Source organism: Trichosurus vulpecula, chromosome 3 (assembly GCF_011100635.1).
Source record: "Trichosurus vulpecula isolate mTriVul1 chromosome 3, mTriVul1.pri, whole genome shotgun sequence".
Lineage (NCBI taxonomy): Eukaryota > Metazoa > Chordata > Mammalia > Diprotodontia > Phalangeridae > Trichosurus > Trichosurus vulpecula.
Window position 1 is genome coordinate 101,468,851 of NC_050575.1, and position 24,993 is coordinate 101,493,843.

At 41.0% G+C, this 24,993-nt stretch overlaps 1 protein-coding gene across 2 annotated transcripts in view; it reads right to left on the reverse strand.

Moving 5' to 3' along the window:
* Nucleotides 1-15,781: 15,781 nt before the first annotated feature.
* Nucleotides 15,782-24,993, reverse strand: part of LOC118843419 (ubiquinol-cytochrome-c reductase complex assembly factor 1) — a 117,339-nt gene continuing 108,127 nt past the window's right edge. For both annotated transcript variants that reach the window (XM_036751059.1, XM_036751060.1), the window contains exons 9-10: nt 21,411-21,524; nt 15,782-16,192 (exon numbers count right to left, since the gene is read on the reverse strand). In XM_036751059.1, the coding sequence (XP_036606954.1) occupies nt 16,058-16,192; nt 21,411-21,524 (249 nt within the window). In that variant the 3' untranslated portion in view covers nt 15,782-16,057. The remainder of the gene's footprint in view (nt 16,193-21,410; nt 21,525-24,993) is intronic.

Here is a 24,993-nt window from a genome sequence, read left to right on the forward strand (position 1 = left end):
TTCCCTCCAACATTTATCACGTTCCTTTTCTGCCATATTAGCCACTCTGATAGATGTAAGGTGGTACCTCAAAGTTGTTTTAATTTGCATTTCTCTAACCAATAGTGACTTAGAGCATTTTTTTAATATGACTATAGCTTTGATTTCTTTGTCTGGAAACTGCCTGTTAATATTCTTTGACCATTTATCATTTAGGGAATGATTCATATTCTTATAAATTTAACTCAGTTCTCTCTACATTTGAGAAATTAGGCCTTTACCAGAGAAACTTGCTGTCAAATTTCTTTCATAGTTTTCTACTCTCCTTCTAATTTTGGTTGCCTTGGTTTTGTTTGTGCAAACCTTTAATATAAACAAAATTATTCATTTTACATTTCATAATTCTATCTCTTATTTGGTCCTAAATTCTTATAGATTTGACAAGTAATAAACTATTCCATGCTCCCCTAATTTGCTTATGGTATCATCTTTCATGTCTAATTCATGTACCCATTTTGACCTTATCTTGGTATATGGTGTAAGATGTTAGTTTAAACCTGGTTTCTGCCAGTTTTCCAGTTCTCCCAGCAGTTTTGTCAAATAATAAGTTTTTGTCCCAAAAACTTGGATCATTGGGTTTATCAAAAACTAAATTACCATGGTCATTTACTATAATGCATTGTGTACTGATTCCACTGATCACTATTTCTTAGCCAGTACCAGATTGTTTTAATGATTACCACTTTACAATATAGCTTTTTCATTGGTTACCTTTATATTCTTGACTTTTTGTTCTTCCAGATGAGTTTTATTATTTTTTCTAGCTCTATAAAATGTTTTGGTAGTTTATTGGTATGACACTGAATAAGTAATTTAGGTAGAATTGTTGTTTTCATTAGATTTGGCTCAGCCTACCCACGAACAATTAATATTTTTCCAATTGTTTAGATATGACTATTTTATGAAGTGCTTTATAATTATGTTCACATAGTTCCTGGGTTAGTCTTGGCAAGTAGACTTCCAAGTATTTGTCTGTGGTCATTTTAAATGGAATTTCTCTATCTTTTGCTGCTGGGCTTTATTGGTAGTATATAGGGATGTTGATGATTTATGTGGGCTTATTTTATATCCTGCAATTATTAGTTGATTCTCTAAGCATACCATCATATCATCTGCAAAGAATGATAGTTTTGTTTCCTCCTTGCCTATTCTAATTCCTTCAATTTCTTTTTCTTCTCTTATTACTATAGCTAGCATTTCTAGTACAATATTGAATAACAGTGATGATAATAGGCATCCTTGCTTCACCTTAACCTTATTGGGAAGGCTTCTAACTTATCCCCATTACAGAAAATGCTTGCTGATGATTGTTTTGGATAGATATTACTTATTTTAAGGAAAGCTCCATTTATTCTGATGATTGCTAGCATTTTTAATAGGAATGGGTGTTATGTTTTGTCAAAGGCTTTTTCTGCATCTATTGAGATAATTATGATTTCTGTTGGTTTTGTTATTGATATAGTCAATTTTGCTGAGCTTTCCTAATATTGAACCAACCCTACAATCCTGGTATAAATCCCACCTGGTCATGATATATTATTAGTATTTTATTTTAAAAATTTACATCAATGTTCATTAGGGAAATTGGTCTATAGCTTTGTTTTAGTTTTTCCTGGTTTATGTATGAGGACCATAATTTTGTCATAAAAGGAATTTGGTAGGATTCCTTCTTCACCTATTTTTCTAAATAGTTTATATAGTATTGGGATTGTTCTTTAAATGTTTGGTAGGATTTGTTTCTGAATCTATCTGGTCCTGGGGATTTTTTCTGAGGGGGTTCATTGATGAGTTTGTTCAATTTCTTTTTCTAAGATGGGGTTATTTATTTTATTTCTTCTTCTGTTAACCTGGGTAATTGGCATTTTTGTAAACATTCATTGATTTCACTTAGATTATCAGATTTATTGGCATATAATTGGCATAAAAGCTCCTAATTTTCTCTTTATGCTTTAATTTCCTCTCATTAGTGGTGAATTCACTTTCATTTTTGATACCAGTAATTTGGTTCTCTCCTTTCCTTTTTTGAAATCAAATTAACAAATGGTTTGTCTATTTTATTGGGTTTTCATAAAACTAGCTTTTTTCATAAAACCAGTTTTATTTATTAGTTCAATGGTTCCTTTTCTCTAAATTTTATTATTCTCTCCTTTTATTTTCAGGATTTCCAATTTGGTGTTTCATTGGGGATCTCAAACTTCTTTTTGTAATTTTTTAAAGTTGCATGCCCAATTTATTGATCTGGTCTTTGTTTTATTAATGTAAGCATTTAGAGATATAAATTTTCCCTTAAGTACTGCTTTGGCTACATCCCATAAATTTTGATATGTTGTCTCATCATTCTGTTTAATGATATTGATTGCTTCTATGATTTGTTCATTGACCCACTTATTCTTCAGTATTGGATTTAGTTTCCAATTAATTTTTAATTATCTTCCCACTGCTCTTTGTTTAATGTAATTTTTATTGCACTGATCTGAAAAGGATATATTTAATTTTTCTGCATTTAGTTGCGAGGTTTCTATGCCTTCATACATGGTCAGTTTTTGTGTAGACACCATGTACCACTGAGAAAAGGGCATATTCCTTTTCTCCCCTCGAGGTCTATCATATCTAACTTTTCTAAAATTCTATTCACCTTCTTAACTTCTTGTTTATATTGTGGTTAAATTTATCTAGTTCTGAGTGGGGAAAGTTAAAGTCCCTTACTAGTATAGTTTTACTGTCCATTTCCTCCTGTAACTCACTCAACTTATTTAAAAATGTAGATGCTATACTATTTGGTGCATACATGTCTAGTACTGATATTACATCATTGTTTATGGTACCTTTTAGCAAGCTATACTTTGCTTTCTTATCTCTTTTAAATAGATCTATTTTAGCTTTTGCTTTGTCTGAGATCAGGATTGCTACCCCTGATTTTTGCTTTGGCTGAAGCATAATAGATTCTGCACCAGTCCCTTAGCTTTATTATGTATCTCTGCTTCAAATGTGTTTCTTGTAAACAGCATATTGAAGGATTCCGGTTTTTAATCCATTCTGTTTTGTGCTTCCATTTTATGAGTGAGTTTATCTCATTCACAGTTACAGTTATGATAACTGTGTTATTTCCCTCCATCCTATTTTCTTCCTTTTTTATCCTTCTTTTTCTCAACTTTCACCCTGTCCCTCCTCACAAGAGTTTTACTTTGGACCACCGCCTCCCCCAATGTACCCTTCCTTCTGTCAGTTTTTTACCCCTCTCTTATCCCCAATCCTTTTTACTTCCTTATAGGTAAGATAGATTTTTATGTCCAACTGAGTATGTTATTCCTTCTTCAGCCAATTCTGATGAGAGTTAAGGTTCAAGCATTGCCTACCACCCCATCTTCCCCATCACTGTTATAGTTCTTTCAAGCTTCTTTTTATGTGATAATTTACTCCAATCTTTTCCTTCCCTCTTCTTACAGTGCAATCTTCTTTCTCACCCCTTAATTTTGTTTTTGTTTTGTTTTCTGGATATCATCCCATCATAGTCAACTCACTCCTGCACCCTTTGTCTATGTATATGCCTTCTAATTGCCTTGATAGTGAAAAAAGTTCTTAGGAGTTACAAGTATCATCTTGCCATGTAGTAATAGAAACAGTTTAATCTTAATGAATCTCTTATGTTTTCCCTTTTCTGTTTAACTTTTTATGCTTCTCTTCAGTCTTGTATGTGAACATCATTTGTTGTTTAGCTCTGGTCTTTTAATAAGGAATGCTTGAAGGTCCTATATTTCATTAAATATCCATTTTCCCCTCTGAAGGATTATACTTAAGTTTTTCTAGGTAGGTGATTGTATTCCTAGTTCCTTTGTCTTCCAGAATATCATATTCCAAGCTATCTGGTTCTATAATAGAAGCTGCTAAATCCTGTGTGATCCTGACTGTGGCTCCACAGTATTTGCATTCTTTCTGGCTGCTTGCTGTATTTTCTCCTTTGCTTGCGAGCTCTGGAATTTGGCTATGATAGTCTTGGGAGTGTTCATTTTGACCCAAATATTCTTTCAATTTCAATTTTGCCCTCTTATTCTAGGCTATAAGGGCAGTTTTCCATGATAATTTCTTGAAATATGATGGCCAGGCTCTTTTTTTGGTCGTGGTGTTCAGGCAGTCCCATAGTTCTTAAATTATCTCTCCCAGATCTATTTTTCCAGGTGAGTTGTTTTTCCAATGAGAAATTTCCCATTTTCTTTTATTTTTTTCCATTTTAAAATTTTTTGTCCTATAATTTCTTTTTTTTTTCTTGTTCCATCCATTTATTTCACCATGCTGGTGTTGCTACAATCCCTTTTCGCCACCACTAACAGCAACATCATCTTCAAGAATGAGCTCTCTGAAGTAGTTGTTCTTTAAATTGTTTTATTATTTAATATTTTTTAGTTTTCAACATCGATTTCCACAAGAATTTGAATTACAAATTTTCTCCAATTTCTACTTTCCCCCTACCCCAAGATGGCATATATTCTGATTGTCCCTTTCCCCAGTCTGCCCTCCCTTCTGTCACCCCACTCCCCACCCCTTCATCCCCTTTTCCTTTACTTTCTTGTAGGGCAAGATAGATTTCTATACCCCATTGCTTGTATATCTTATTTCCTAGTTGCATGTAAAAACAACTTTTTGAGCATTTGTTTTTAGATCTTTGAATTCCAAATTCTCTCCCTTCTTCCCTCCCCACCCACCCTCCTTGAGAAGGCTAACAATTCAACATAGGCTACACATGTATCATTATGCAAAATCCTTCCATAACAGTCATGTTGTGAAAGACTAATTATATTTCCCTCCATCCTATATTCAATTTTCTCCCTTGATCCTGTCCCTTTTCACAAGTGTTTGCTTTTGACTACCTCCTCCCCTGATCTGTCCTCCCTTCTATCATCCCCTTTCTTTTATCTCCTTCCCCCCTACTTTCCTGTAGGGTAAGATATACAATTCAGTGTGTGTGTTATTCCATCCTTAAGTCAAATTCGATGAGAGCAAGATTCACTCATTCCCTTTCACCTGCCCCCTCTTCCCTTCCAATAGAACTGCTTTTTCTTGCCTCTTTCATGTGAGATGATTTACCCCATTCTATCTCTCCCTTTCTCCTTCCCCCAATATGTTCCTCTCTCACTCCTTAATTGTATTTATTTATTTATAACTATCATCCCTTCATATTCAACTTACCCAGGGCCCTTTGTCTATATATATGTATATTCTCTTTAACTATCCTAATACTGAAAAACATTTCATGAGTCACAAATATCATCTTTCCATGTAGGAATGTGAACAAAACAAAAACAGTTCAACTTTAGTAAGTCCCTTACGAATTCTCTTTCCTGTTTACCTTTTCATGATTCTCTTGATTCTTGTATTTGAAAGTCAAATTTTCTATTCAGTCCTGGTCTTTTCATTGAGAAAGCTTGAAAGTCCTCTATTTTACTGAAAATCCATGTTTTGCCCTGGAGTATTATACTCAGTTTTGCTAGGTAGGTGATTCTTGGTTTTAATCCTAGCTCCTTTGACCTCCAGAATATCATATTCCAAGCCCTTCGATACCTTAATGTAGAAGCTGCTAGATTTTGCGTTATTTGATTGTGTTTCCACAATATTCAAATTGTTTCTTTCTGGCTGCTCGCAATATTTTCTCCTTGACCTGGAAACTCTGGAATTTGGCAACAATATTCCTAGGAGTTTTCTTTTTGGGATCTTTTTCAGGAGGCAATCAATGGATTCTTTCAATTTCTATTTTACCCACCTGGTTCTACAATATCAGCGCAGTTTTCCTTGATAATTTCTTGAGATATGATGTCTAGGCTCTTTTTTTGATCATGGCTTTCAGGTAGTCCGATAATTTTAAAATTATCTCTCCTGGATCTATTCTGAGATATTTCACTGTCTTCTATTTTTTCATTCTTTTGGTTTTGATTTATAATTTCTTGATTTCTCGTAAAGTCACTAGCTTTCATTTGCTCCATTCTAATTTTTAAGGTAATGTTTTCTTCAGTGGTCTTTTGGACCTCCTTTTCCATTTGATTAATTCTGCCTTTTAAGGCATTCTTCTCCTCATTGGCTTTTTGGAGCTCTTTTGCCATTTGGGTTAGTTTATTTTTTAAGGTGTTAATTTCTTCAGTATTTTTTGGGTCTCCTTTAGCAAGTCATTGACTTCTTTTCATGATTTTCTTGCATCACTCTCATTTCCCTTTCCAATTTTTCCTCTACTTCTCTTACTTGCTTTTCCAAATCATTTTTCAGCTCTTCCATGACCTGAGACCAATTCATATTTTTCTTGGAAGTTTTTGATGTGGGCTCTTTGACTTTGTTGACTTCTGGCTGTATGTTTTGCTCTTCTTTGTCACCAAAAAAGAGTCTATAGTCTGAATCCTTTTACGCTGCCTGTTCATGTTCCCAGCCAACTACTTGATCCTTGAGCTTTTTGTCAGGGTATGAGTGCCTTCAGAGTGGAGAGTACTTTGTCCCAAGTTTCAGGGGTCTTGCACTGCTGTTTTCAGAGCTATTTCTACACAGCAAGCTCTGCCATACCAGCACTCCCCACTACTCCCCAAGAACCGCCAATCAGGGCTGTGACCTAGATACAAGGAGGGCAAAGCAAGAGAACCCTGCACCTATGCCAGCAAAGTGCTCCCTGCACTTCTGCTCTGATCTGCCGCTAGACTCCTTCCATCATGTGGGCCTGGAGCTGGAAGCAGCTACAGTTGGAGCTCTGGAAGCAGCTGCTGGAGCTTCCTGCTGCTGCCACTGCCTCATCACCTCTGCTGCCCCAGGGCTGGGGCTTGACCATTGTAACCAGAATGGCCTTTGTTTTCTTTGAATGACTCAGCTTACCTCATTGAGTCTCTGGATGCTGTGGCTTGCTCTTCCGGGGCAGGAAGCCCAGAGAGCATGCCAGGAAGCAACTTCCTGTGTGATGAGTCATGGGGCTGGCTGAGGGGAGATGTTAACCTCTACCCTAGGGGGAGGGGCCAACTCAAGAACCAATCGGCCCTGGTCATTCAGGCGGCACTTGATGATGTCAAAAACCCTATAAGAGGGGAGAGGACAGCTTGAAGATCTCTCTTTCCTTTTCCGGCTGGTGTGGGAGCAGCAGGGAGCGTGACTCTGGGCCAGCCCTTGCTCTCGGGCTGAGCCCAGATGTTGGTAACTATGAATTGTATTGGGTCTGTCTGTTGATATTTGTAATTTGTTTGTATTTTGGTTTTGAGGTTCGGGGTGCTGGTTTGTTTTTCCCCCGAACTAAATGAATGTTTTGAACCTCAGGGTGCTGGTTTTTTCCCCTGAAGTAAGTCAATGAATCTGTATTTGGTCTGTCTCTTGATGCTTGTCTGTATGCTCCCCTGAATTAACTAAATGCTAACTGAATGCTGGCGTTTTCCCCCGAACTAAATGATTGTTGTCTGTATGCTAAGTGAATGCTGGATTAAAGTAAGCTGGTCAACCTCTTCACCGTGCTTTCCTTGTTTAAGCAGATAAAAAGAACCTGTGCTTTCCCGGGGTCCCGGCAGCGTCCTGGGTGCCAGCTGTGTGGGAGGGATCTTACACCCCCACCGAAGCTGCTAGCTGGGTTGTTAAAACAACCATGCACTTCTCTCACCCAGATCCAGCAGTTTTCCCACTGACTTGCTAAATTGTCCTTAGAGTTTGTGGGTTGAGAAGTCTGGTAACTGCTACAGCTCAGTGATTCATGGCCCTAACGCCTGCTCCACCCAATCTATTCCTGGCCTGGTCATTCCTGGCATGGTCCATGCTGGGCTGCACTCCGCTCCCAGTACTGTGTGATAGACCCTTCCCAGCCACCATCCAGGCAGTCCTGGGCTGGAGGCCTGCTTCCCCGTTATTTCATGGGCTCTGTAGCTCCAGAATTTGTTCAGAGCCATTTTTTTATAGGTATTTGGAGGGATTTGGGGGAGAGCTTAAGCAAGTCCCTGTTTTCCAGCTGCCATCTTGGCCCCCACCCCCATAATTTCTTGATGCATTATGGAGTCATTAGCTTCCACTTGCCCAATTCTAATTTTAAAGAAGTTTTTGCACCTGCTTTTCCATTTGCCCAATTTCATCTTTTGTTTTCTTCAGTGAATTTTTGTATATCTTTTATCTTTTTTTGTACTTTCTTTACCAAGGATGTTGACTCTTTTTTTAATGATCCTCTCATTTCTTTTCCCAATTTTTCTTTTCTTTTTTGCTTTTTAAAATCCTTTTTGAGCTCTTCCAAGAGCTTTTTGGGCCTGAGATCAATTCATGTTTTTCTTTGAGGTTTCACATGCAGCCATTCTGACATTGTTGTTCTAAGTTTGTGCCTTGATCTTCTCTGTCACTTATAACTTCCTATGGTCAGGTTCTTTGGTTTTTGCCCATATTTTCTATTTTGTGACTTTTTACTTTAATGCAAAAATTGGGCTGTTCTTGGAGTGCAGAGGGCACCGTCTCAAGCTTCTTGTATTGGGACTCAGGGTCTCATTGCTGGCCTGCCCTGGTTGAGCTGTGCAGCTGGCCAGCAGTGGGGGAAGGGGCTCATCAGTGGCCTGCTCTGGGGGTGGGGTCTCAATGCTGCCGGCTTGCCTTGGGGCTTGAGGCCTCAATGATGATTTGCACCAGGGGTAGGTCCTCACTGGTGGCTTGCCCTAGGGCTCAGGGCCTTGGCTGCAGGCCTCACAGGGTGCAGCTTGCCACTGGCTTCTTTGCCAAACCTTCCTCCCTTCCCACCCTAGTGAGATAGACCTTTCCTGATGACCCTCCAAGCTATTCTGGACTGGTAAGCTGTTTCCCTGCTATAAAACTGGTTCTGAGGTGTTACTTTAAGGTTGTTTGGAGGGGAATTTAGGAGAGCTCAGGGGAGTTCCCACCTCACTCTACCATCTTGGCACCAGATGTTTGTGACAATTCATTAAATACTTAATGATAGCACCACATTCACCTGTTCCCTCTCATTTATTTTCTATTTTGCTCTAGGCTTAATATTCCTAGTTCTTTCAATGACTATTACTGTAGTCATTCTCCTACTGTGGCAGATGAGGCTCTCTGGTGTCCTGGTCATCTTCTGCGTGTCCTATATTTTATTAATGTTGTTCCTAAAATGTAGCACCTAGTACTTGAGTTTGACCAAATCAAAAGAGGCCAAGACTGTCACTTTTCTTGGCCTGGTCATCAGGCTCCTTAATAGAGCTTTGGAATTAAATTAAGCTTTTTTAGCTATCATATCACATTATTGAATCATGGTGCTTGTTGTATACCCCTATTTTCAAATGAACTGCTACTGCTCCCATCTTGTACATTTGAGGTTGATTTCTTGAACCTAGATGTCAAGACAATATTGCTCCTATTAAATTTCAATTTGTTACATTTGACTGAACATTCCATCCTATTATTTTTGATTCCTGATTCTCATCTAATGTTATCTCTAGCTTTGAGTCACCTGAGAATCCAATAAACTTTTTATCCATGATTTTATCCAAATCACTGACAAAAATGATAAACAAAAGCAAAAAAACTAAATAAATTCCTGGGGCATAAACTAAAGTCCTCCTTTCACACTGCCATCAAAATATTAGTAACTGCTCTTTGGGTCTGGCCATTTAAACAGTTCCAAATCTACCTGTGTAATGGTCCAATCCACCTAACTCTACCCCAACTAAAATAGCAAAAGAAACTTTGTCAAATGCTTTGCTGAAATCTAGGCAAACTATCTACAGCATTCTCCTGATCTACAAGTTTGGCTGCCCTATAAAAAATATGAGGTTAGTCTGGCATGACCTGTTCTTGATAAGTGAAGCTGGTTCTTTGTGGTTAGATTCCATTTCTAGATACTGACTAATAATTTCTCTAATACTGTGATAGAATTCTGTCAAGAATTCAAGTCAAGCTCATTGGCTTTAAGTCTGCAAACTCCACTCTCTTCCCTTTCATGAAAATTGGGACATGGCATCTTTCCAGGCCAGAAGTACTCTTATCATTCTGCAACCTTTTGAAGATTGGCAACCACAATCCCTGGTTCTTTCACAATCCTGGGATGTAGTTGTTCTGGGCTTGGCAACTTGAAGTCATCAGGGACCACTAGGCATTTGTTCTCTTACTATCTCTCCGGCCTACCTTGGGTTTCAACACTTTATTATCCACATCTGGTCTGTCCTTTTCCCCTCCTGTTAAGGATACCATCATTCTTCTGGGCCTCAAGACTTTTCATCTAGAATGAAGTTGTTCCTTTCCCTCTCTCCTCAAATTACTTTGTATTTACTTATCTGTGTACCCTGTTGTATCTCCCAGGAGGAGGTAAGCAACTTTAGGTCAAAAACTCTCATTTTTGTTTTCCTGTCCCCTCTTCCCTTCCAACAGAACTGCTTTTTCTTGCCACTTTTATGTGAGATAATTTACCCCATTCTATCTCTCCCTTTCTCATCTCTTAAACTTCATGTTTTTTAGATATCATGCCTTCATATTCAACTCATCTTGTGCCCTCTATCTATATTCCCTTCAATTCCCCTAATACTGAGAAAGGTCTCATGAATTACACACATCATCTTTCCATGTAGGAATGTAAACATAACAGTGCAACTTTAGTAAGTCCCTTATGAATTCTCTTTCTCATTTACTTTTTCATGCTTCTCTTGATTCTTGTATTTGAAAGTCAAATTTTCTATTCAGTTCTGGTCTTTTCACTGAGAAAGCTTGAAAGTCCTCTATTTTATTGAAAGTCCATATTTTGCCTTGGAGCATTATACTCAGTTTTGCTAGGTAGGTGATTCTTGGTTTTAATCCTAGTTCCACTGACCTCCAGAATATCATATTCCAAGCCCTTCGATACCTTAATGTAGAAGCTGCTAGATATTGTGTTATCTTGATTGTGTTTCCACAATATTCAAATTGTTTCTTTCTGGTTGCTTGCAATATTTTCTCCTTGATCTGGAAACTCTGGAATTTGGTGACAATATTCCTAGAAGTTTTCTTTTTGGGATCTTTTTCAAGAGGCGATTGGTAGATTCTTTCAATTTCTATTTTACCCACCTGGTTCTACAATATCAGGGCAGTTTTCCTTGATAATTTCTTGAGATACGATGTCGAGGCTCTTTTTTTGATCATGGCTTGCAGGTAGTCCAATAATTTTAAAATTATCTCTCCTGGATCTATTCTCTAGGTCAGTGGTTTTTCCAATGAGACATTTCACACTGTCTTCCATTTTTTCATTCCTTTGGTTCTGTTTTATAATATCTTGGTTTCTCATAAAGTCACTAGCTTCCACTTGCTCCAATCTAATTTTTAAGGTGGTATTTTCTTCAGTGGTCTTTTGGACCTCCTTTTCTATTTGGCTGATTCTGCCTTTCAAGGCATTCTTCTCATTGGCTTTTGGAGCTCTTTTGCCATTTGGATTAGTCTATTCTTTAAGGTGTTATTTGCTTCAGTATTTTTGGGGTCTCCTTTAGCAAGTCATTGACTTGTTTTTCATGGTTTTCTTGCATCACTCTCATTTCTCTTCCCAGTTTTTCCTCCACTTCTCTTACTTGCTTTTCCAAATCCTTTTTGAGCTCTTCCATGGCCTGAGACCAATTCATATTTTTCTTGGAAGCTTTTGATGTAGGCTCTTTGACTTTGTTGACTTCTTCTGGCTGTATGTTTTGCTCTTGTCACCAAAAAAGGAATCTAGAGTTTGAGTTTGAGTCTGAGTCTGAGTTCGTTTTCGCTGCCTGTTCATGTTCCCAGCCAACTACTTGACCCTTGAGCTTTTTGTCAGGATATGAGTGCTTGTAGAGTAGAGTACTTTGTCCCAAGTTTCAGGGTCCAAGCACTGCTGTTTTCAGAGCTATTTCTACTCCACCATCACCTCAGGCTCTGTCCCAGCAGCTCTCCTCCTTCCCCAAAACTGCCAACCAGGACCACAATACAGATCCAAGCAGGGCACAGCAAGAGAATCTGCCTTTGTGCCCACAAAGTGCTCCTTGCACTCCCACTCTGATCCGCTGCTAGATTCCTCCCACCTTGTAAGCCAGGGACTTGGGAAGCAGCTGATGCTGGAGTTCTGGAAGCAGCCTCAGGAACTTCCTGCTGCTGCTACTGCCACCACTGTACCACCTCCTCCACTGCCAGAGCTGGTGCCCGGACCACTCTGACCTTGATCCCACAATTTCCCCCAACCTGCTCTTTGGCGTTTGTGGGTTGAGAAGTCTGGTAACTGCCACAGCTCACTGCTTCATGGCCCCAAGGCCTGTTCCAACTGGCTGATTCTGGCGCGGCCCACGCTGGGCTCCCCTCCGCTCTCAGCACCATGTGATAGATCCTTCCCAGTGACCATTCAGGCTCTCCTGGGCTGGAGAGGTTTCCCTCTGCTATTTCATGGGTTCCACAGCTCTAGAATTTGTTCAGAGCCATTTTTTACACGTGTTTGGAGGAATTTGGGAGAGAAATTAATCAAGTCCCTGCTTTCCAGCCCCTCCTACAACCTCTCTACTCTTAATGTTTTTACCCATTCATGCTGGAGTAATTTTCATAAAATGTCATTTTCATCATGCCACTATTATTATCAATAATAAATCATATTTATTTGGCAGCACAAGTATTATCACCATTTTACAGATGAACAGAGATTTAGACACAGTTCAGAATAGAGCTGAGCTTTGAAGCCTGGTCTCCTGACTCTAGTGATCTTTCCACCACCTTGTGCTTCTTTTCAGTAGGTAGTTCCTTATTCTGGAGTTTACAATGGCTACTTATTGTCTACCAGTTCGAGTTCATGTTCCTCAATCTGACAAAAAAAAATCATAGGACTTATAGATGGAAAATGCCTTAAGAGATTATCCAGTTCAACCTCATTTTATAGATGAGGAAACTAAGGCCCACAAAAGTAAGTGACTTGCCCAAGGCCACATAAGTTTATTAGTAGAGGTGGGGTTCAAGGTCTCTTGGCTCTAAATCCAGTGTTTTTCTCTCACAACATATTGCATTGAATGTCTATTACTGGACCCACTTTATTTCATCTCATGTCTCACTGTTTTTGACCAAAGTTCCTCCAGATACCAGACTGTGGCAACCCATACCCTGCTTATTTCATTTATTCATTCCATTCCCTAGCATAGAATGCTTTTCTATGCATCTCCTTTGCCTATTCATTGTATTCATCCTTTAAAATCCAAATCATGTTCATTTAACCCCTCTTAAATCCTCCAAGATTTAAGTATGTGCCACTGTCTCTCCATCAAGGTCATCTATAGGACCTTTTCTGGACCTCAGTTCCTGTAATATGTAAAATGGTTCTACTGCTTCCTGCATTCCCCATCTCACAAGATTATTATGAGAATCAGATAAGACAGGACACTGAGTACTTTGTAAACCATAAAGGAACTCTACCTTCAGTCACCGTTTTCATTGTTTTGGGATTCCTATTTGGTCTCCAGAAGGCAGGGACCTGGACTTCCAATGGTTTTTTACAATTGCTTAGTTTATCACAAGCACAGCTAATCTTTCCTTCCTACCTATAGTGTTGAGAATAAAGAGTATGATCACTAAATGCTCAAGGAAATCAGCTGGATACCTGGTCTGGTGAAGGTACTGGACCGAAAAGGGGGTCAACACCTAGGAAGTAAGCAAACCTGTCGGGATTTCATAGATGTGGAATCTGGAATACAGGTGATGAACTCACTTTTTGGTTTTCCCCCCAGTGTGAGGTAGTTCCACATGTGAAACATGGACAAACTTGGCAAAAGCCCCATGACTTTAAGACTCGATGGGACGTTGCTCTCTGAGTCCCCTTACTGGTGGGAGGCTTTTCCCGGTATGTGTGGGGGCAACTGGCCCAGCTAAGTGATGCAAAGATGTGGAAGGAAACTCACTTGGTGTCCTGGTGCTGGCACCCAAAATGCAAATAACATCTCAGGCTATTTCTATATTTAAAGAAGTACAGTGGCCAGAAGGACTGGGATTGTAAGTCTCATTCTATGCTGCCCTGGTCAGACCACAGCTAGAATATTATGTTCATTTCTGGGGGCATTTCAGGAAGAACAAAGACTATTTGGGAAACAACCCAAGGAAGGGAACTTGGATAGTGAGAAAACTTGAGGCCATGCCATATAAAGGCTCAATCAAAGGAACCAGACATGCTTAGCCTGAGGAAGAGAAGGCTTAGGGAAGATATGGCAGTTGTCTTTAAATATCTGAAGGCCTGTTAAGAGTAATTAAACTGATTGGCTCCATTAAGAAGAATTAGGAGCAACAGATGAAAGTTACAGGGAGACAGATTTTGGTTTAACGTGAGGGACAACTTCTTAAAATTCCATAGTTCTACGATCGAATAGAATACTTTGTAAAGTTGTGAGCTCTGTTTTTGAAGATGTCCAAGTGGAGGCTAGATGACCACTTGTAGGGGGTGTTGTAGTAAAGTGGATTTATGCTTTACTTAAGGGTCTGGGTAAATGACTTAAATTCCATCCAGATCTAAGATGCTACAATTCTGTGACTGAGGCCTATGGCTCCATGATACTAGAGAGTTGCCAAGGGCAGCAAAGGGGTTAAGGTTTAAATAACTGTTTTATATATGAATTAATGTGTGGAGCTGGGAGCCAAAATCTGTTCCATTAATTTTTCCATCTATTCCAGGAGCAGTTAGGTACACACAGTAAAGTTTATTTTGGTATACTTCACTCCATTAAAAATAAATTAATCAGCAAATTCCTGCCTTGCTCAGCCCTGGTTTATGTGAATATTGCCCAGCTGTAATGAGTTACAAGGTGTTATTATCTCACACACACAGGAGGCTTCTCTCTAGAGCTCAACTTGCAACAAAAGCATCTTAAATAAACTGAGAGAAGGCTGTTTGGTTTGTAATGTTTTCACAGAAGTGGGATATATACCTCACACATATAGAGTTTCTTTATATGACTCATTTTATAACAAGTTAAACGGAGGAAGTTTGCTTTGGGAAAAAAAAATGAACAATACGACTTTTTTTTTTTCCAATCCAAAGAAAATACCCTGGGGAGGTGGCAGCATCCAGAAAAGGAGGGGTCAGGCCCCCAAACCCCAAAGCCTGGTGATGGGGGTCACTCTGATTTTGAGCAGTAGGACAAGGCAGTTCAGGAATATAAAGAAACTGGTGCAGGACTGGGACTTGAACGCTGGGCTCCATCCCACTACCAAAGGAAGAAGGAATCCCTCTTCCTCAGCCAAATCCTCCTAAAGAAGGGGCACAGAAAGAAAAGACGAGATCATGTTCTCCATCTTGTGTATCAAGGTGGACTCAGAGAGGAGGCCATGCAGTCCTTGGTGTGAGATGAGGTCCCTGAGGGATCGGGGAGGTGAGCAACCCCACTGGGGCCTGGCTGTGCTCAGAATGACTAGAGCATCTCCAGAAAGAGGATCCACTTTAGGGATGAATGAATGGGGACTCCTGGGAGACGGTTCTTGTCAAACTGCATTCTCTGAGGTGGGGGCCCACAGCTTATGCTAACTCCACCTCAAATGACTTTCAGCAACACCTCTAAAATAAAGAAAAACTGTGGCAGAGATAATTCTCTATTTCTTTTAATTCCCAATTCAATGCTCTGCTTCATGTGGAGGGATAGATGCATCCCAACCCATCTGCTCTCAGTAGCACTGCAAAGAGTTCCAAGGGTGGAGAAGGCCCAGGACTGGGGGTGCCTTCTGCTTCTACCACCTCCCCCGCCAAGGGCCCTGGGGAAAGCATATATATATATATATATATATATATATGTTAGCTGTCTGGGGGGGGGGGTCCCCTGCAGAATTTCTTAGAGGGGAAAGCTCTTCCCCAGTGAGTTCCTTGGGACAGTTTGCATGTCTCCCAGCACCCAGCTGCACAGTGGCCCCACCCAGTACCCCCCAGGCCAACTTCAGGGCACATTAAAAGGGAAATCAATACAAACAGGGGCCAGGTGTTTTACAGATGTTGTTCAATGGTTAATCCGGCCTCTTCCTGCTGGGCCCAGTGGCGGCAGGTACCTTGTTCTTCTCCTCAAAGCTTCTTCTCAAAGGCAGCTGCTCCATAACTTGGAGGGGCCACCCCTCAAAGGCCTTCATCATTGTATGTTGGCAAGTTGGGTTTAAGAATGCTTTGGGGATTTTTCTCCACAAGAGGGCGCCAAGCCACCTCCCCAGTTAAGAGTAGTTCTTCCCCACTCATAGAGTCCAGGTACTGCATCTGCAAAGGAGGGGTAGAGAAATGAATGCCAAAGACATTAACTGGGATAGGAGAAAAGATGGTTCAGCTATCTTTTTCCTGTTAAATAAGAGTTCAGGGAGAATTAACCAACCCAACCATCCAGATCCACAACTGAGATACCTAAAGAATTCAATGCTCATTTTACCACAGAAGCTCCTAGAGGCAGAAGTCCCTGGGACCACTCTAGGAAGTATGGAGACCTTAGGGGATACACACCTGTGCACCTTCCAGAAATCAGAGGACCCCACCCCTTCACAAGTCCATATACCCTAGTAATTTCTCTACAGGGCATGTCTGACTCATTCTGCTTCAAGCTTCCACAAAATCCCGGGAGGAGAGCTGGAAGAGACCAGGACGTCAGAGGCTATCAAGTCTGCCCCCCAGCCCATACAGGAATTCTCTATAGTACACCTTACTGCTGGTCATCCACCTTGGCTTTAAGACCACTGTTGGTTGCCTTGATCGGGAACTCATCTCCTGAGGCTTCCCACTATACCTTAGTGTTAGGAAGCTTTTCCTTATATTGGACTGAAATTTATATCCTTGTAAGACAACCTCTCTCCCCTACCTCCCCGACTTCTGCTTTGTGGAGCAAAGACATCAGACTTGTTCTGCTTGGCTCCAAAGGGCAAATCCAGGACCAAGAGGTGGAAACTGAAAAGGGGCCAACTTAGGATTAGGATTGATGTCAGGACATACTTCCTAACAATTAGAGCCATCCTGTTGTGGACTAGGCTGCCAAGCGGGTGAAAGGTGGAGAGAACGGAAAAGAGGGGAAAGGGGGAGAGGGGGTGAAGAAGAGAGGGAGACAGATAAAGAGAGGGAGAGAGATTGTGTGTGTGTGTGTGTGTGTGTGTGTGTGTGTCCTCTAGAGGAGTTCAAGCAAAGGGTGGATGACCACTTGTCATGTGTATGCTAGTGTGGAATTTCTGTTTGTATGGCTTGAATCAGATGGCTCCTGAGGTCTCTTCCAATTCTCCAGGTCTTCGATCCTGTAAAGGTATCTTCACAGATTCCAGAGAGGTACCAACAGGTGGTGGAGCTGAGTGGTGAATCACAGATGGTCAATGCTGGAAGGTTCCTTAGAGATCCCCTAGTCCAAGGGTTTTAACTTTTTGTGTCATGGATCCCCTTAGTAGTCTGGTGAAGCCTGTGGACCCCTTCTCAAAATAATGTTTTTTGTTTAAGAAAATGTGTGTGTATTTTGCAATTACATATAAAAACATTTTTAACCTTTGTTTTTTACAAGTTGAGTTCCAAATTCTTTCCCCCTCATTTAGAAGGCAAACAATTTGATACAGTTCATACATGTGCAGTCATGCAAAACATATTTCCATATTAATTGTGAAAGAAAACAAACTCCAAGAAAAATAAGGAAAGTAAATTTTTTAAAAATGAATTAAATTGATTTTTTAAATGAAAACAAAGTTTCTATTTCTTTAAAGAAATACTTTCACCATGATGCCCCAGTAAAATATTAATAGTGGAATTACAACACAGTCTAATCTCAATTCAATTCAAAATAGCAACTCTGCCATTTCCTATTTGTGTGGCCCTAGGCAAGTCTTTTCCCTTCCCTGGGCTGCAGCCACTCATCTGTAAAATGGAGGGGGTTAGATTTCTAAAGTCTCTTCCTTCCATAAAACCCATAGGGAGCTCAATTTCCAGGTTTTTCTGAAAACATCCTGCTCACCATTTCTTATAGCACAATGATATTCCATCACAATCATACACAATTGTTCAGTCACTCCCCAACTGATGGACATTCCAGAATAATGTTTCTAAAAGCATAAAATAAAATATATAGGCTTACAAAGGAAATCAATTTTATGGAAATACACACTGTTGTTGTCGTTCAGTCTGTGGTCCTAAGTACCACAGCACACCAGGCACTTCATCCTCCACTATCTCTTAAAGTATGTTCATGTAACATTCACTGTTTCTGTGATGCTATTGATCCATCATATCCTCTGCTGTCCCCTCTTCCTTCAACCTTCAATCTTTCCCAACATCAGGGTCTTTTCCAATAAGTCCTGTCTTCTCATGATGTGGCCAAAGTGCTTCAGTTTCAGTATCTGACCTTCCAGTGAATCACCTGAATTAATTTCTTTAAGTATTGACTGATTTGATCTCTTTGCTGTCCAAGGGACTCTCCAAAGTCTCATACAGCACCACAATTTGAAAGCGTCAATTCTGCGACTCTGACAGCCATGTACTGCTACTGGAAAAACCATAATTTTGACTATATGGACCTTTGTCCATACAGTACACTTACCAAAATATAAAAAATACAAGTTCATGGACCCCAGGTTAAGAACTCCTGATCTAGCCTAGCCCCTTCACTTTACAGCTGAGGAGAGAGAGGCCTGGAAAGGGAAAGAGCAGGCCTGGATCTCAGAGTAAGTACATAGCAAAACTAAGGCTAGAACCCAGGTCTCTTGTTCAGGCACTCACCCAGGGCTCTTTCCATTAACTGCCTCTGTGCTGGCCAAGAGGGCAAAGGATGCTTTACTAGCTATTATGTTTCTCTCAGAGAATTGAATCCAGGAGATGATGAAACCCTTGAACAGGATCAAGAACTGGTCTGGCCTCCAGAGGTGCTTTGGTCTGGGTTCAACAGCACCTGGGTTCTACAGCTTTTCTTACCCTGAAACTAAGCCTGTTCTTGGCCTCATTGTCCTCTTAGGGAGAGATACTGGGAACTTTTTTCTTTTGGCTGCTGAGCTAGATTGAGTGCAGTCGGCCTGGTCATGCCTGAGGAAAGCAAATGAGTAACTGGGGGGCAGAGTGGGGAGTGGTGAGATCCCTTCAACATTAAACCACCAGAAAGCCAAAGGCCTGACATACTGGGCATCATGAATCCAGGAACTATCTGAAACACTACAGGCAGCTGATAAGTTCATGAATCAACCTACCCAGGTAGGTTCTTAGGTTTGGGCTTTTGCAGCTGAAAAACTGAGAAACCACAGGAAAATCACCTCCTTCTGTGTTTTAATTTCTTCATCACTAAACGAGATGATACCATAGTATTTGCTATGTACATTTCATGGGGGAGATTACAGTCCTGTCACCACAAGATTTCTGGAAACTTTGAGATCACAAGACCATAAGTATCAGGATACTCTATCAGATTCAAATCATCAATCCCCTGATTCTACCTAAGCCAGCTCTCTTCCTGAGGTTGGTCCCCAAACCTGTCCTAGGCCAGAGCTGTGAGTTCAGGAATTAAGGTTTCCTAAGGGGGCAGATGTGCTGGTGTAAGGAGTGACAGGGAGGAGGGAGTGAAAATAAATGCTTGTTAGCTGGAAACAACTTCAAATGAAAGAGGAATTTTCAGTTTTAAAGGAATTAAAATTTTCCAATGGGCTCTAAGAAATGGAGTTAAAGACCAATAAAGAAGATTCAACAGTTGTCTGATGGGATTACTGCCATAAACAGGCACGGGCCAGGGTTTCCCCGAAGGCAATTGCCTTGTGAGCAGTTAACTAGGGGTCAGTGGTCTTTGTGGCCACAAGTTACCCATGGTGAGATGAAAGACTAAAAAGGTCACTGGGCGGTATGTGTTCCTAAACATACCAGTAGAAACCACATCACCTTTCTCAACAAGAGAAGATACAAAGGCTAGGTACACTGCCTCATCCTTCCCCTGCCTAGGCATTTAAAAACTTCCATTGGACTGCATCTGCTCCCTATGCCTGCAATGCTCTTCTGCCCTTTGTACCACTGTGTCTCAATCTCATCCATTCATCAGGACTCAGTTTAATTCTCACTTCCTACAGGAAGCCTTTTCTGCTTACTCCAGTGATCTCTCCCTTCTCTGAACTCCTATAGCCCTGAGAGGAGGGCTGCCTGACTTGTGTTCTGGTGAAGACTACTGACCCCTTCTCAGAATGTTTTTAAATGACATAAAAGACATGATTGCAAAGGAAACTACTTATTAAAAACTTTTTTTAAATTCAGGCTGAGAAACCCTGCTTTAAAACCTAAATCCATGATTTATCACTTAAGATACTGCTTTATCCTTCCTTTGCTTGGCATTTAAGGCTCTTCACAATCTGACTGCATCCTTCCTTTCCACTTCTACCTTGATTATTGTATGTTCCAACCCAACGGGACTTCACTCTAACAAACGTGCCCTGTGGTTCTCATGGCTCTGTTCATCCTATTTCTTATTGCTGGAATGCCCATCCTGCATGTTTAAGCCTGCTGAATCCTTGTCCGGTTCTTTAAAGTTCAATTCCAATGTCGTCTCAGTGAAGCTTTCCTTGAACCCACAGTCAACAAAGATCTTCCCCCTCAGACCTTACACAGCATTTTGTCCTGTATCCCTAATTTATCACATAATATTGTCTACCAGTTATCTTGTATTCATGTCCTCTTCCTTACTAGACTGTGAGCTTCCTGAGGGCCGATACAAAGTCTTTATCTCTTGGAGCACTGAGCATTTGCTGAATGAATAAATGAATGAATGATGGTTTCATGTTAATCAGATCTCCTAAACAAAATGATAAGTTCTTTAAGGGTAGAAGCTGCTCTCTTTTCTTGAAGCATGATGTGGGCAAATAACATTTGCTCAATCAATTCTTACTAATGACTGATCTGGCCCCCTCAAAAACCCTCATGCCTGGCCAGCCAGTCAGCCAGGGAGCCATCGTATTCTGTCACTGCAAAAGATGCTGCCCTGTTCTCAGGTAACACAGCAGTTATGGACACAGGGAAATAATCAGTGCCATGAGAACTGGTCCATGTTTATGTAGAAGGCCCTATGCTAAGCATTGAGAATACAAGATAGTTATAACTCAGGTCCTGTTGTCCAGGAACCTATAAATTAATGGGGAGGAAAAATAATACAAATAATTATGACACAAAGGAAAGTACATAACTGTAAAGTGGTGATCTAGGAAAAAATGGTATTAAAAATCCGAGGAAAGAGAGATATGAGGGATGCAGAAAGGAAGCCAAAGATTCAGATAGACACTTTTTAACTTAAAGGACAGCCAGTTCTGAGGATAGCAGTGGCAGCTACAGAACTGTGAGACGGTAGCAATTTCCAGAGGGATTTTTAACTTTTGAACACAGCATAACATCTACTGAATTTTCACCTAATATTAGTGGGCAGATAGAATTTATAAAAATAAATTTAGTTTCCTGAAACAAGAAACAAAATGATGCTTAGTACTGGGATGGGAACACCTACCTGCTTCCTCACATACTCTACCAGGAGCTCCAATAGTCGGGGATCTTCACATTTCTGGTTAAAAAACGTCCTCCAGATAGCAGCAGCCAGCCCATGATCATCTGACAGGATGCCCTGTAACACAAAGGGGCTGAGAGTTGGGTTCACATAGAGGGGGTTGCCCTGAGCCATAAATATGCAGGCCTAGGGCACTGTGCCCAAAAGAACTCAAAGCAGCTGAGCCAATGAGCGTTCTGAGTGGGCACCCTCTGAACACTATGTGGCCTTACCCCCTCCTGCCACAGGAGGGAGGGCACATAGGTTACATCACTGGAAGGTTATAAGATGAAACTACATTATGGAGTGCTAGTGGCTGGGGACTCCACACATGCTCTAAAGTAAGAATTCTTAGTCTTTGTTTTCTGTTGTGGATGGCTGTGAAGTCTATGGACCCTTCTCAGAATAATTTTTTCCAGAAGAATTTTTAAAGACACAAAATACATAGGATTACAAAGGAAATCAATCATGTTGAAATACAGTTATCGACATATTTTCTCATCCAAGTTGGGGGATTCCCTGAAATCTGTCCACCAACCCCTTGGCTGTCTGTGCTGCCCAGGTTAAGAACTCATGCTATAGAGACAGAGTCACAAAGCCTCAGAGACCATCTAGTCTAGTTCCTCAATGTTACAGAGGAGGAAGTTGGGGCCCATAGAAGGAAAAACTAATGTACTCTTAGACTGCATTAACAGACAGTACAGTGTCAAGGACTAAGGAAGGGACAGAAGGGTACACACTGCCCTGGTCAGACCACATGTGGAACACTGTGATCAATTTTCAGGGCCACATTTTCTTAAGGACACTGTTGAGTTGAGAGCATCTACAGGAGGGCAACAAGTATAATAACAAACCTAGAGTTCATGCCATGATGGTTGGCTGTAGGCCCTAGACATGTTTAGCCTATGAAGAAAAAAGGGAAAATGTGATAGCTACCGTCAAGTATCTGAAAGGTTGTCACTGGCAGGAGTGCAGTAGGGTAGGGAGGATGGGAGTGAAGAGGGGAGGGGAGAGGGGTGTGTACCAGAACTAGGAAAAAGACATGGAATTTACAGTTGACTTGAAGTAAGGAAAAACTTCCTAATTATTAGAGCTATTTAAAAGTAGAATGGGCTCTCTTAGGTGGTAGTCTGTTTCCCTTCATGGGAAGTCTTCCAAGTAAAGGCTAGTGGAGCATTTTGTTAGGTATGCTATATCAGGGATTCTTGTTCAGATGTGGAGCAGCCTGGATAGCTCTGAGGTCCTTTCCATCTCCAAGATTCCATGGATGGGATTCGTGGCTGAGACAAGACGGGAGCCCAGAAGTCCTTCCCCAGCACTCTGGCAAGACAGCAAAGTGCCATATGGGACACTAAGTGGAGAAGTAGCAGCAGTGGTTCTGCATCTGTGTTTCCCACAGTATCTCCCACTCATCAAAGTAATAGACGCTATTCCACCATGAAGAGGACATATAGTCAGAGTTATGTGTTTGGTACCAGAGATAGCCTTGGTCTATGCTTCCTGGTTTAGTCATCTGTAACTGCCATTTGTATGGAACTTTATGGTTAGAAAGTACTTACATATAACATCACATTTGATTCTCCCAAACAGCCTTGTGAGGAAGGTAATGAGGTAACCCCATTTTAAAGATGAGGAAATGAGGCTGAAAGAAGTGAAATGACCTGTTCAAGATCATACTACTAATAAATGGCAGAGCTGAAAATAGGAACCATGTTCCTTGACAAGTGCAGGAAACAGTTTTCTGCAGGTTACCTGCTACCTTTCCTTTGAATAGCAGCATATATCTTTAAGAGAAGGGATAGGAACCATTCTATGGAGGCTGACTTTTTCTTTGGTCCCTATGGAGCTAGAAATTGCTATGGTGGTCTCTTTACCATTATTTTTTTTAACCCACTGTATGAGCTAGCCAGTACAGCCTAGTCTATGGAGAGCATGTAGAGTAAAGGAGAGCCCAGAAACATCTTCATGAGCTGCAGTGGGTGATGATACAGAACCTAATTTATGAATATACTTCACAACTCTCCATCTGAAGCTCCTCTAGGGGCTAATCAGGGTACATGGCTTGGTACCCAAGAACTCTTACTTCCCAGCTAAGTCCTCTGTATTCGTAACTCCAGAGTCATACTAGCAGGCATCATGGTACAGTGAAATGAACCTTGGATTTGCAATGAAAACACCTAGATTCAAACGCTGATGCTGCTACTCACCACCCGTATGACCCTGGACAAGTTGCCTAACCTCTCTGAGACTCAGTTTCCTCACCCGTAAAATGAAGGAGCTGGACTAGATGTCCTCTAGAGTACCTTTCTCTTCTAAATGTATGATCCTATGAAAGTGGACCCATAGATCTGTGGCTGTGAAAAGCTGCTGCATCCTGCTGGCTTCAGAGACACTTATATACACAAAGATTGGCCATAGCCATCAGTCCATCAATCCATAAAGAGTCTAGTCTTGCTGTCACAAGCTACATACCCTTTATGGGTGCCTATGCTTTGGCTGAAAATGCTTCACCTCAAACATCCTTTGATAAATACCCCCATAATTCAACAGCTTGGCCTGAGAGCTAAGGAAGAAGCCAGCTTCCTCCAGAAGGCAGGGCTGAGGCCCAGGGACAAGCTCAGGCATGTTGTGGGTTTTTTTTTGAGCACCTGGCTAATGAAACCACCGGTGTGCATGTGTCTGTGATGCCCTGGGCACAGGCTGCAGTGGGGTTGGCATGAATATTCATATAGTGTGAGGCACAGGCTGCAAGGACTGGGAGAACAGGGAAGAAGATTAGGAAGGAAAAGCTAGGGAGCAGTGTCACATAACAAACTGGGGCAGTCTTAGGAAAGAAAGAAGGGGGATGGCAGGCACAGGCTAGAAATCACTGCAATCTGATAGTGAAGGAAAAGGGAGACCAAGGTTCTTCTAACAGTCATAATGGTAAGTCAAAGTAATTATCTTTCACCTCTGCCCAGTATTTAATATTTTACAGAGCATTTTCATGCACATTATTATCATCTGTTTCTCATGGCAAAGCTAATGTGGCCAAGTAATGTGGCCAAGGAGAAAGCACACTGCACAGAGAGATGGGAGATCTGGGTTCTAGTCCCAGCTGTCACTGACCAGCTGTGGGAAGGGCACATTTCTTCCCCTCTCTGAATCGCAGTTTCTTCTTCTGAAATACGACGGTTTAGACTAAATGATCTCCAAGGGTCCTTCCAGCTCTGATCTTCTATGATCTTCCAATTTACCTCTCCAGCCCACATTCTTCCCTTGAAAAATTCTGGCCTGATCTACCTCAGCTGATTGTTCCTCTAGCAAGACTGAAAGTAGACAAGGGGCGGGGGATCATGTCTTCCTAATCTTCTGCCACTCCCTTCCTCCTCACAATAATGCCTAGTACAGGTGATCTGTATGCACAAGCCAGATACTTAAATGTTTTTTGATTAGACTGTAAAATCGGATAATGCTTGAGCAGCCTAACTCCTACTAGGTTGCTGCAATGAGGATAAAAAGGAATCCACTGGAAAAAAGGATTCTGGGAAAAATAAAAGCACCATGC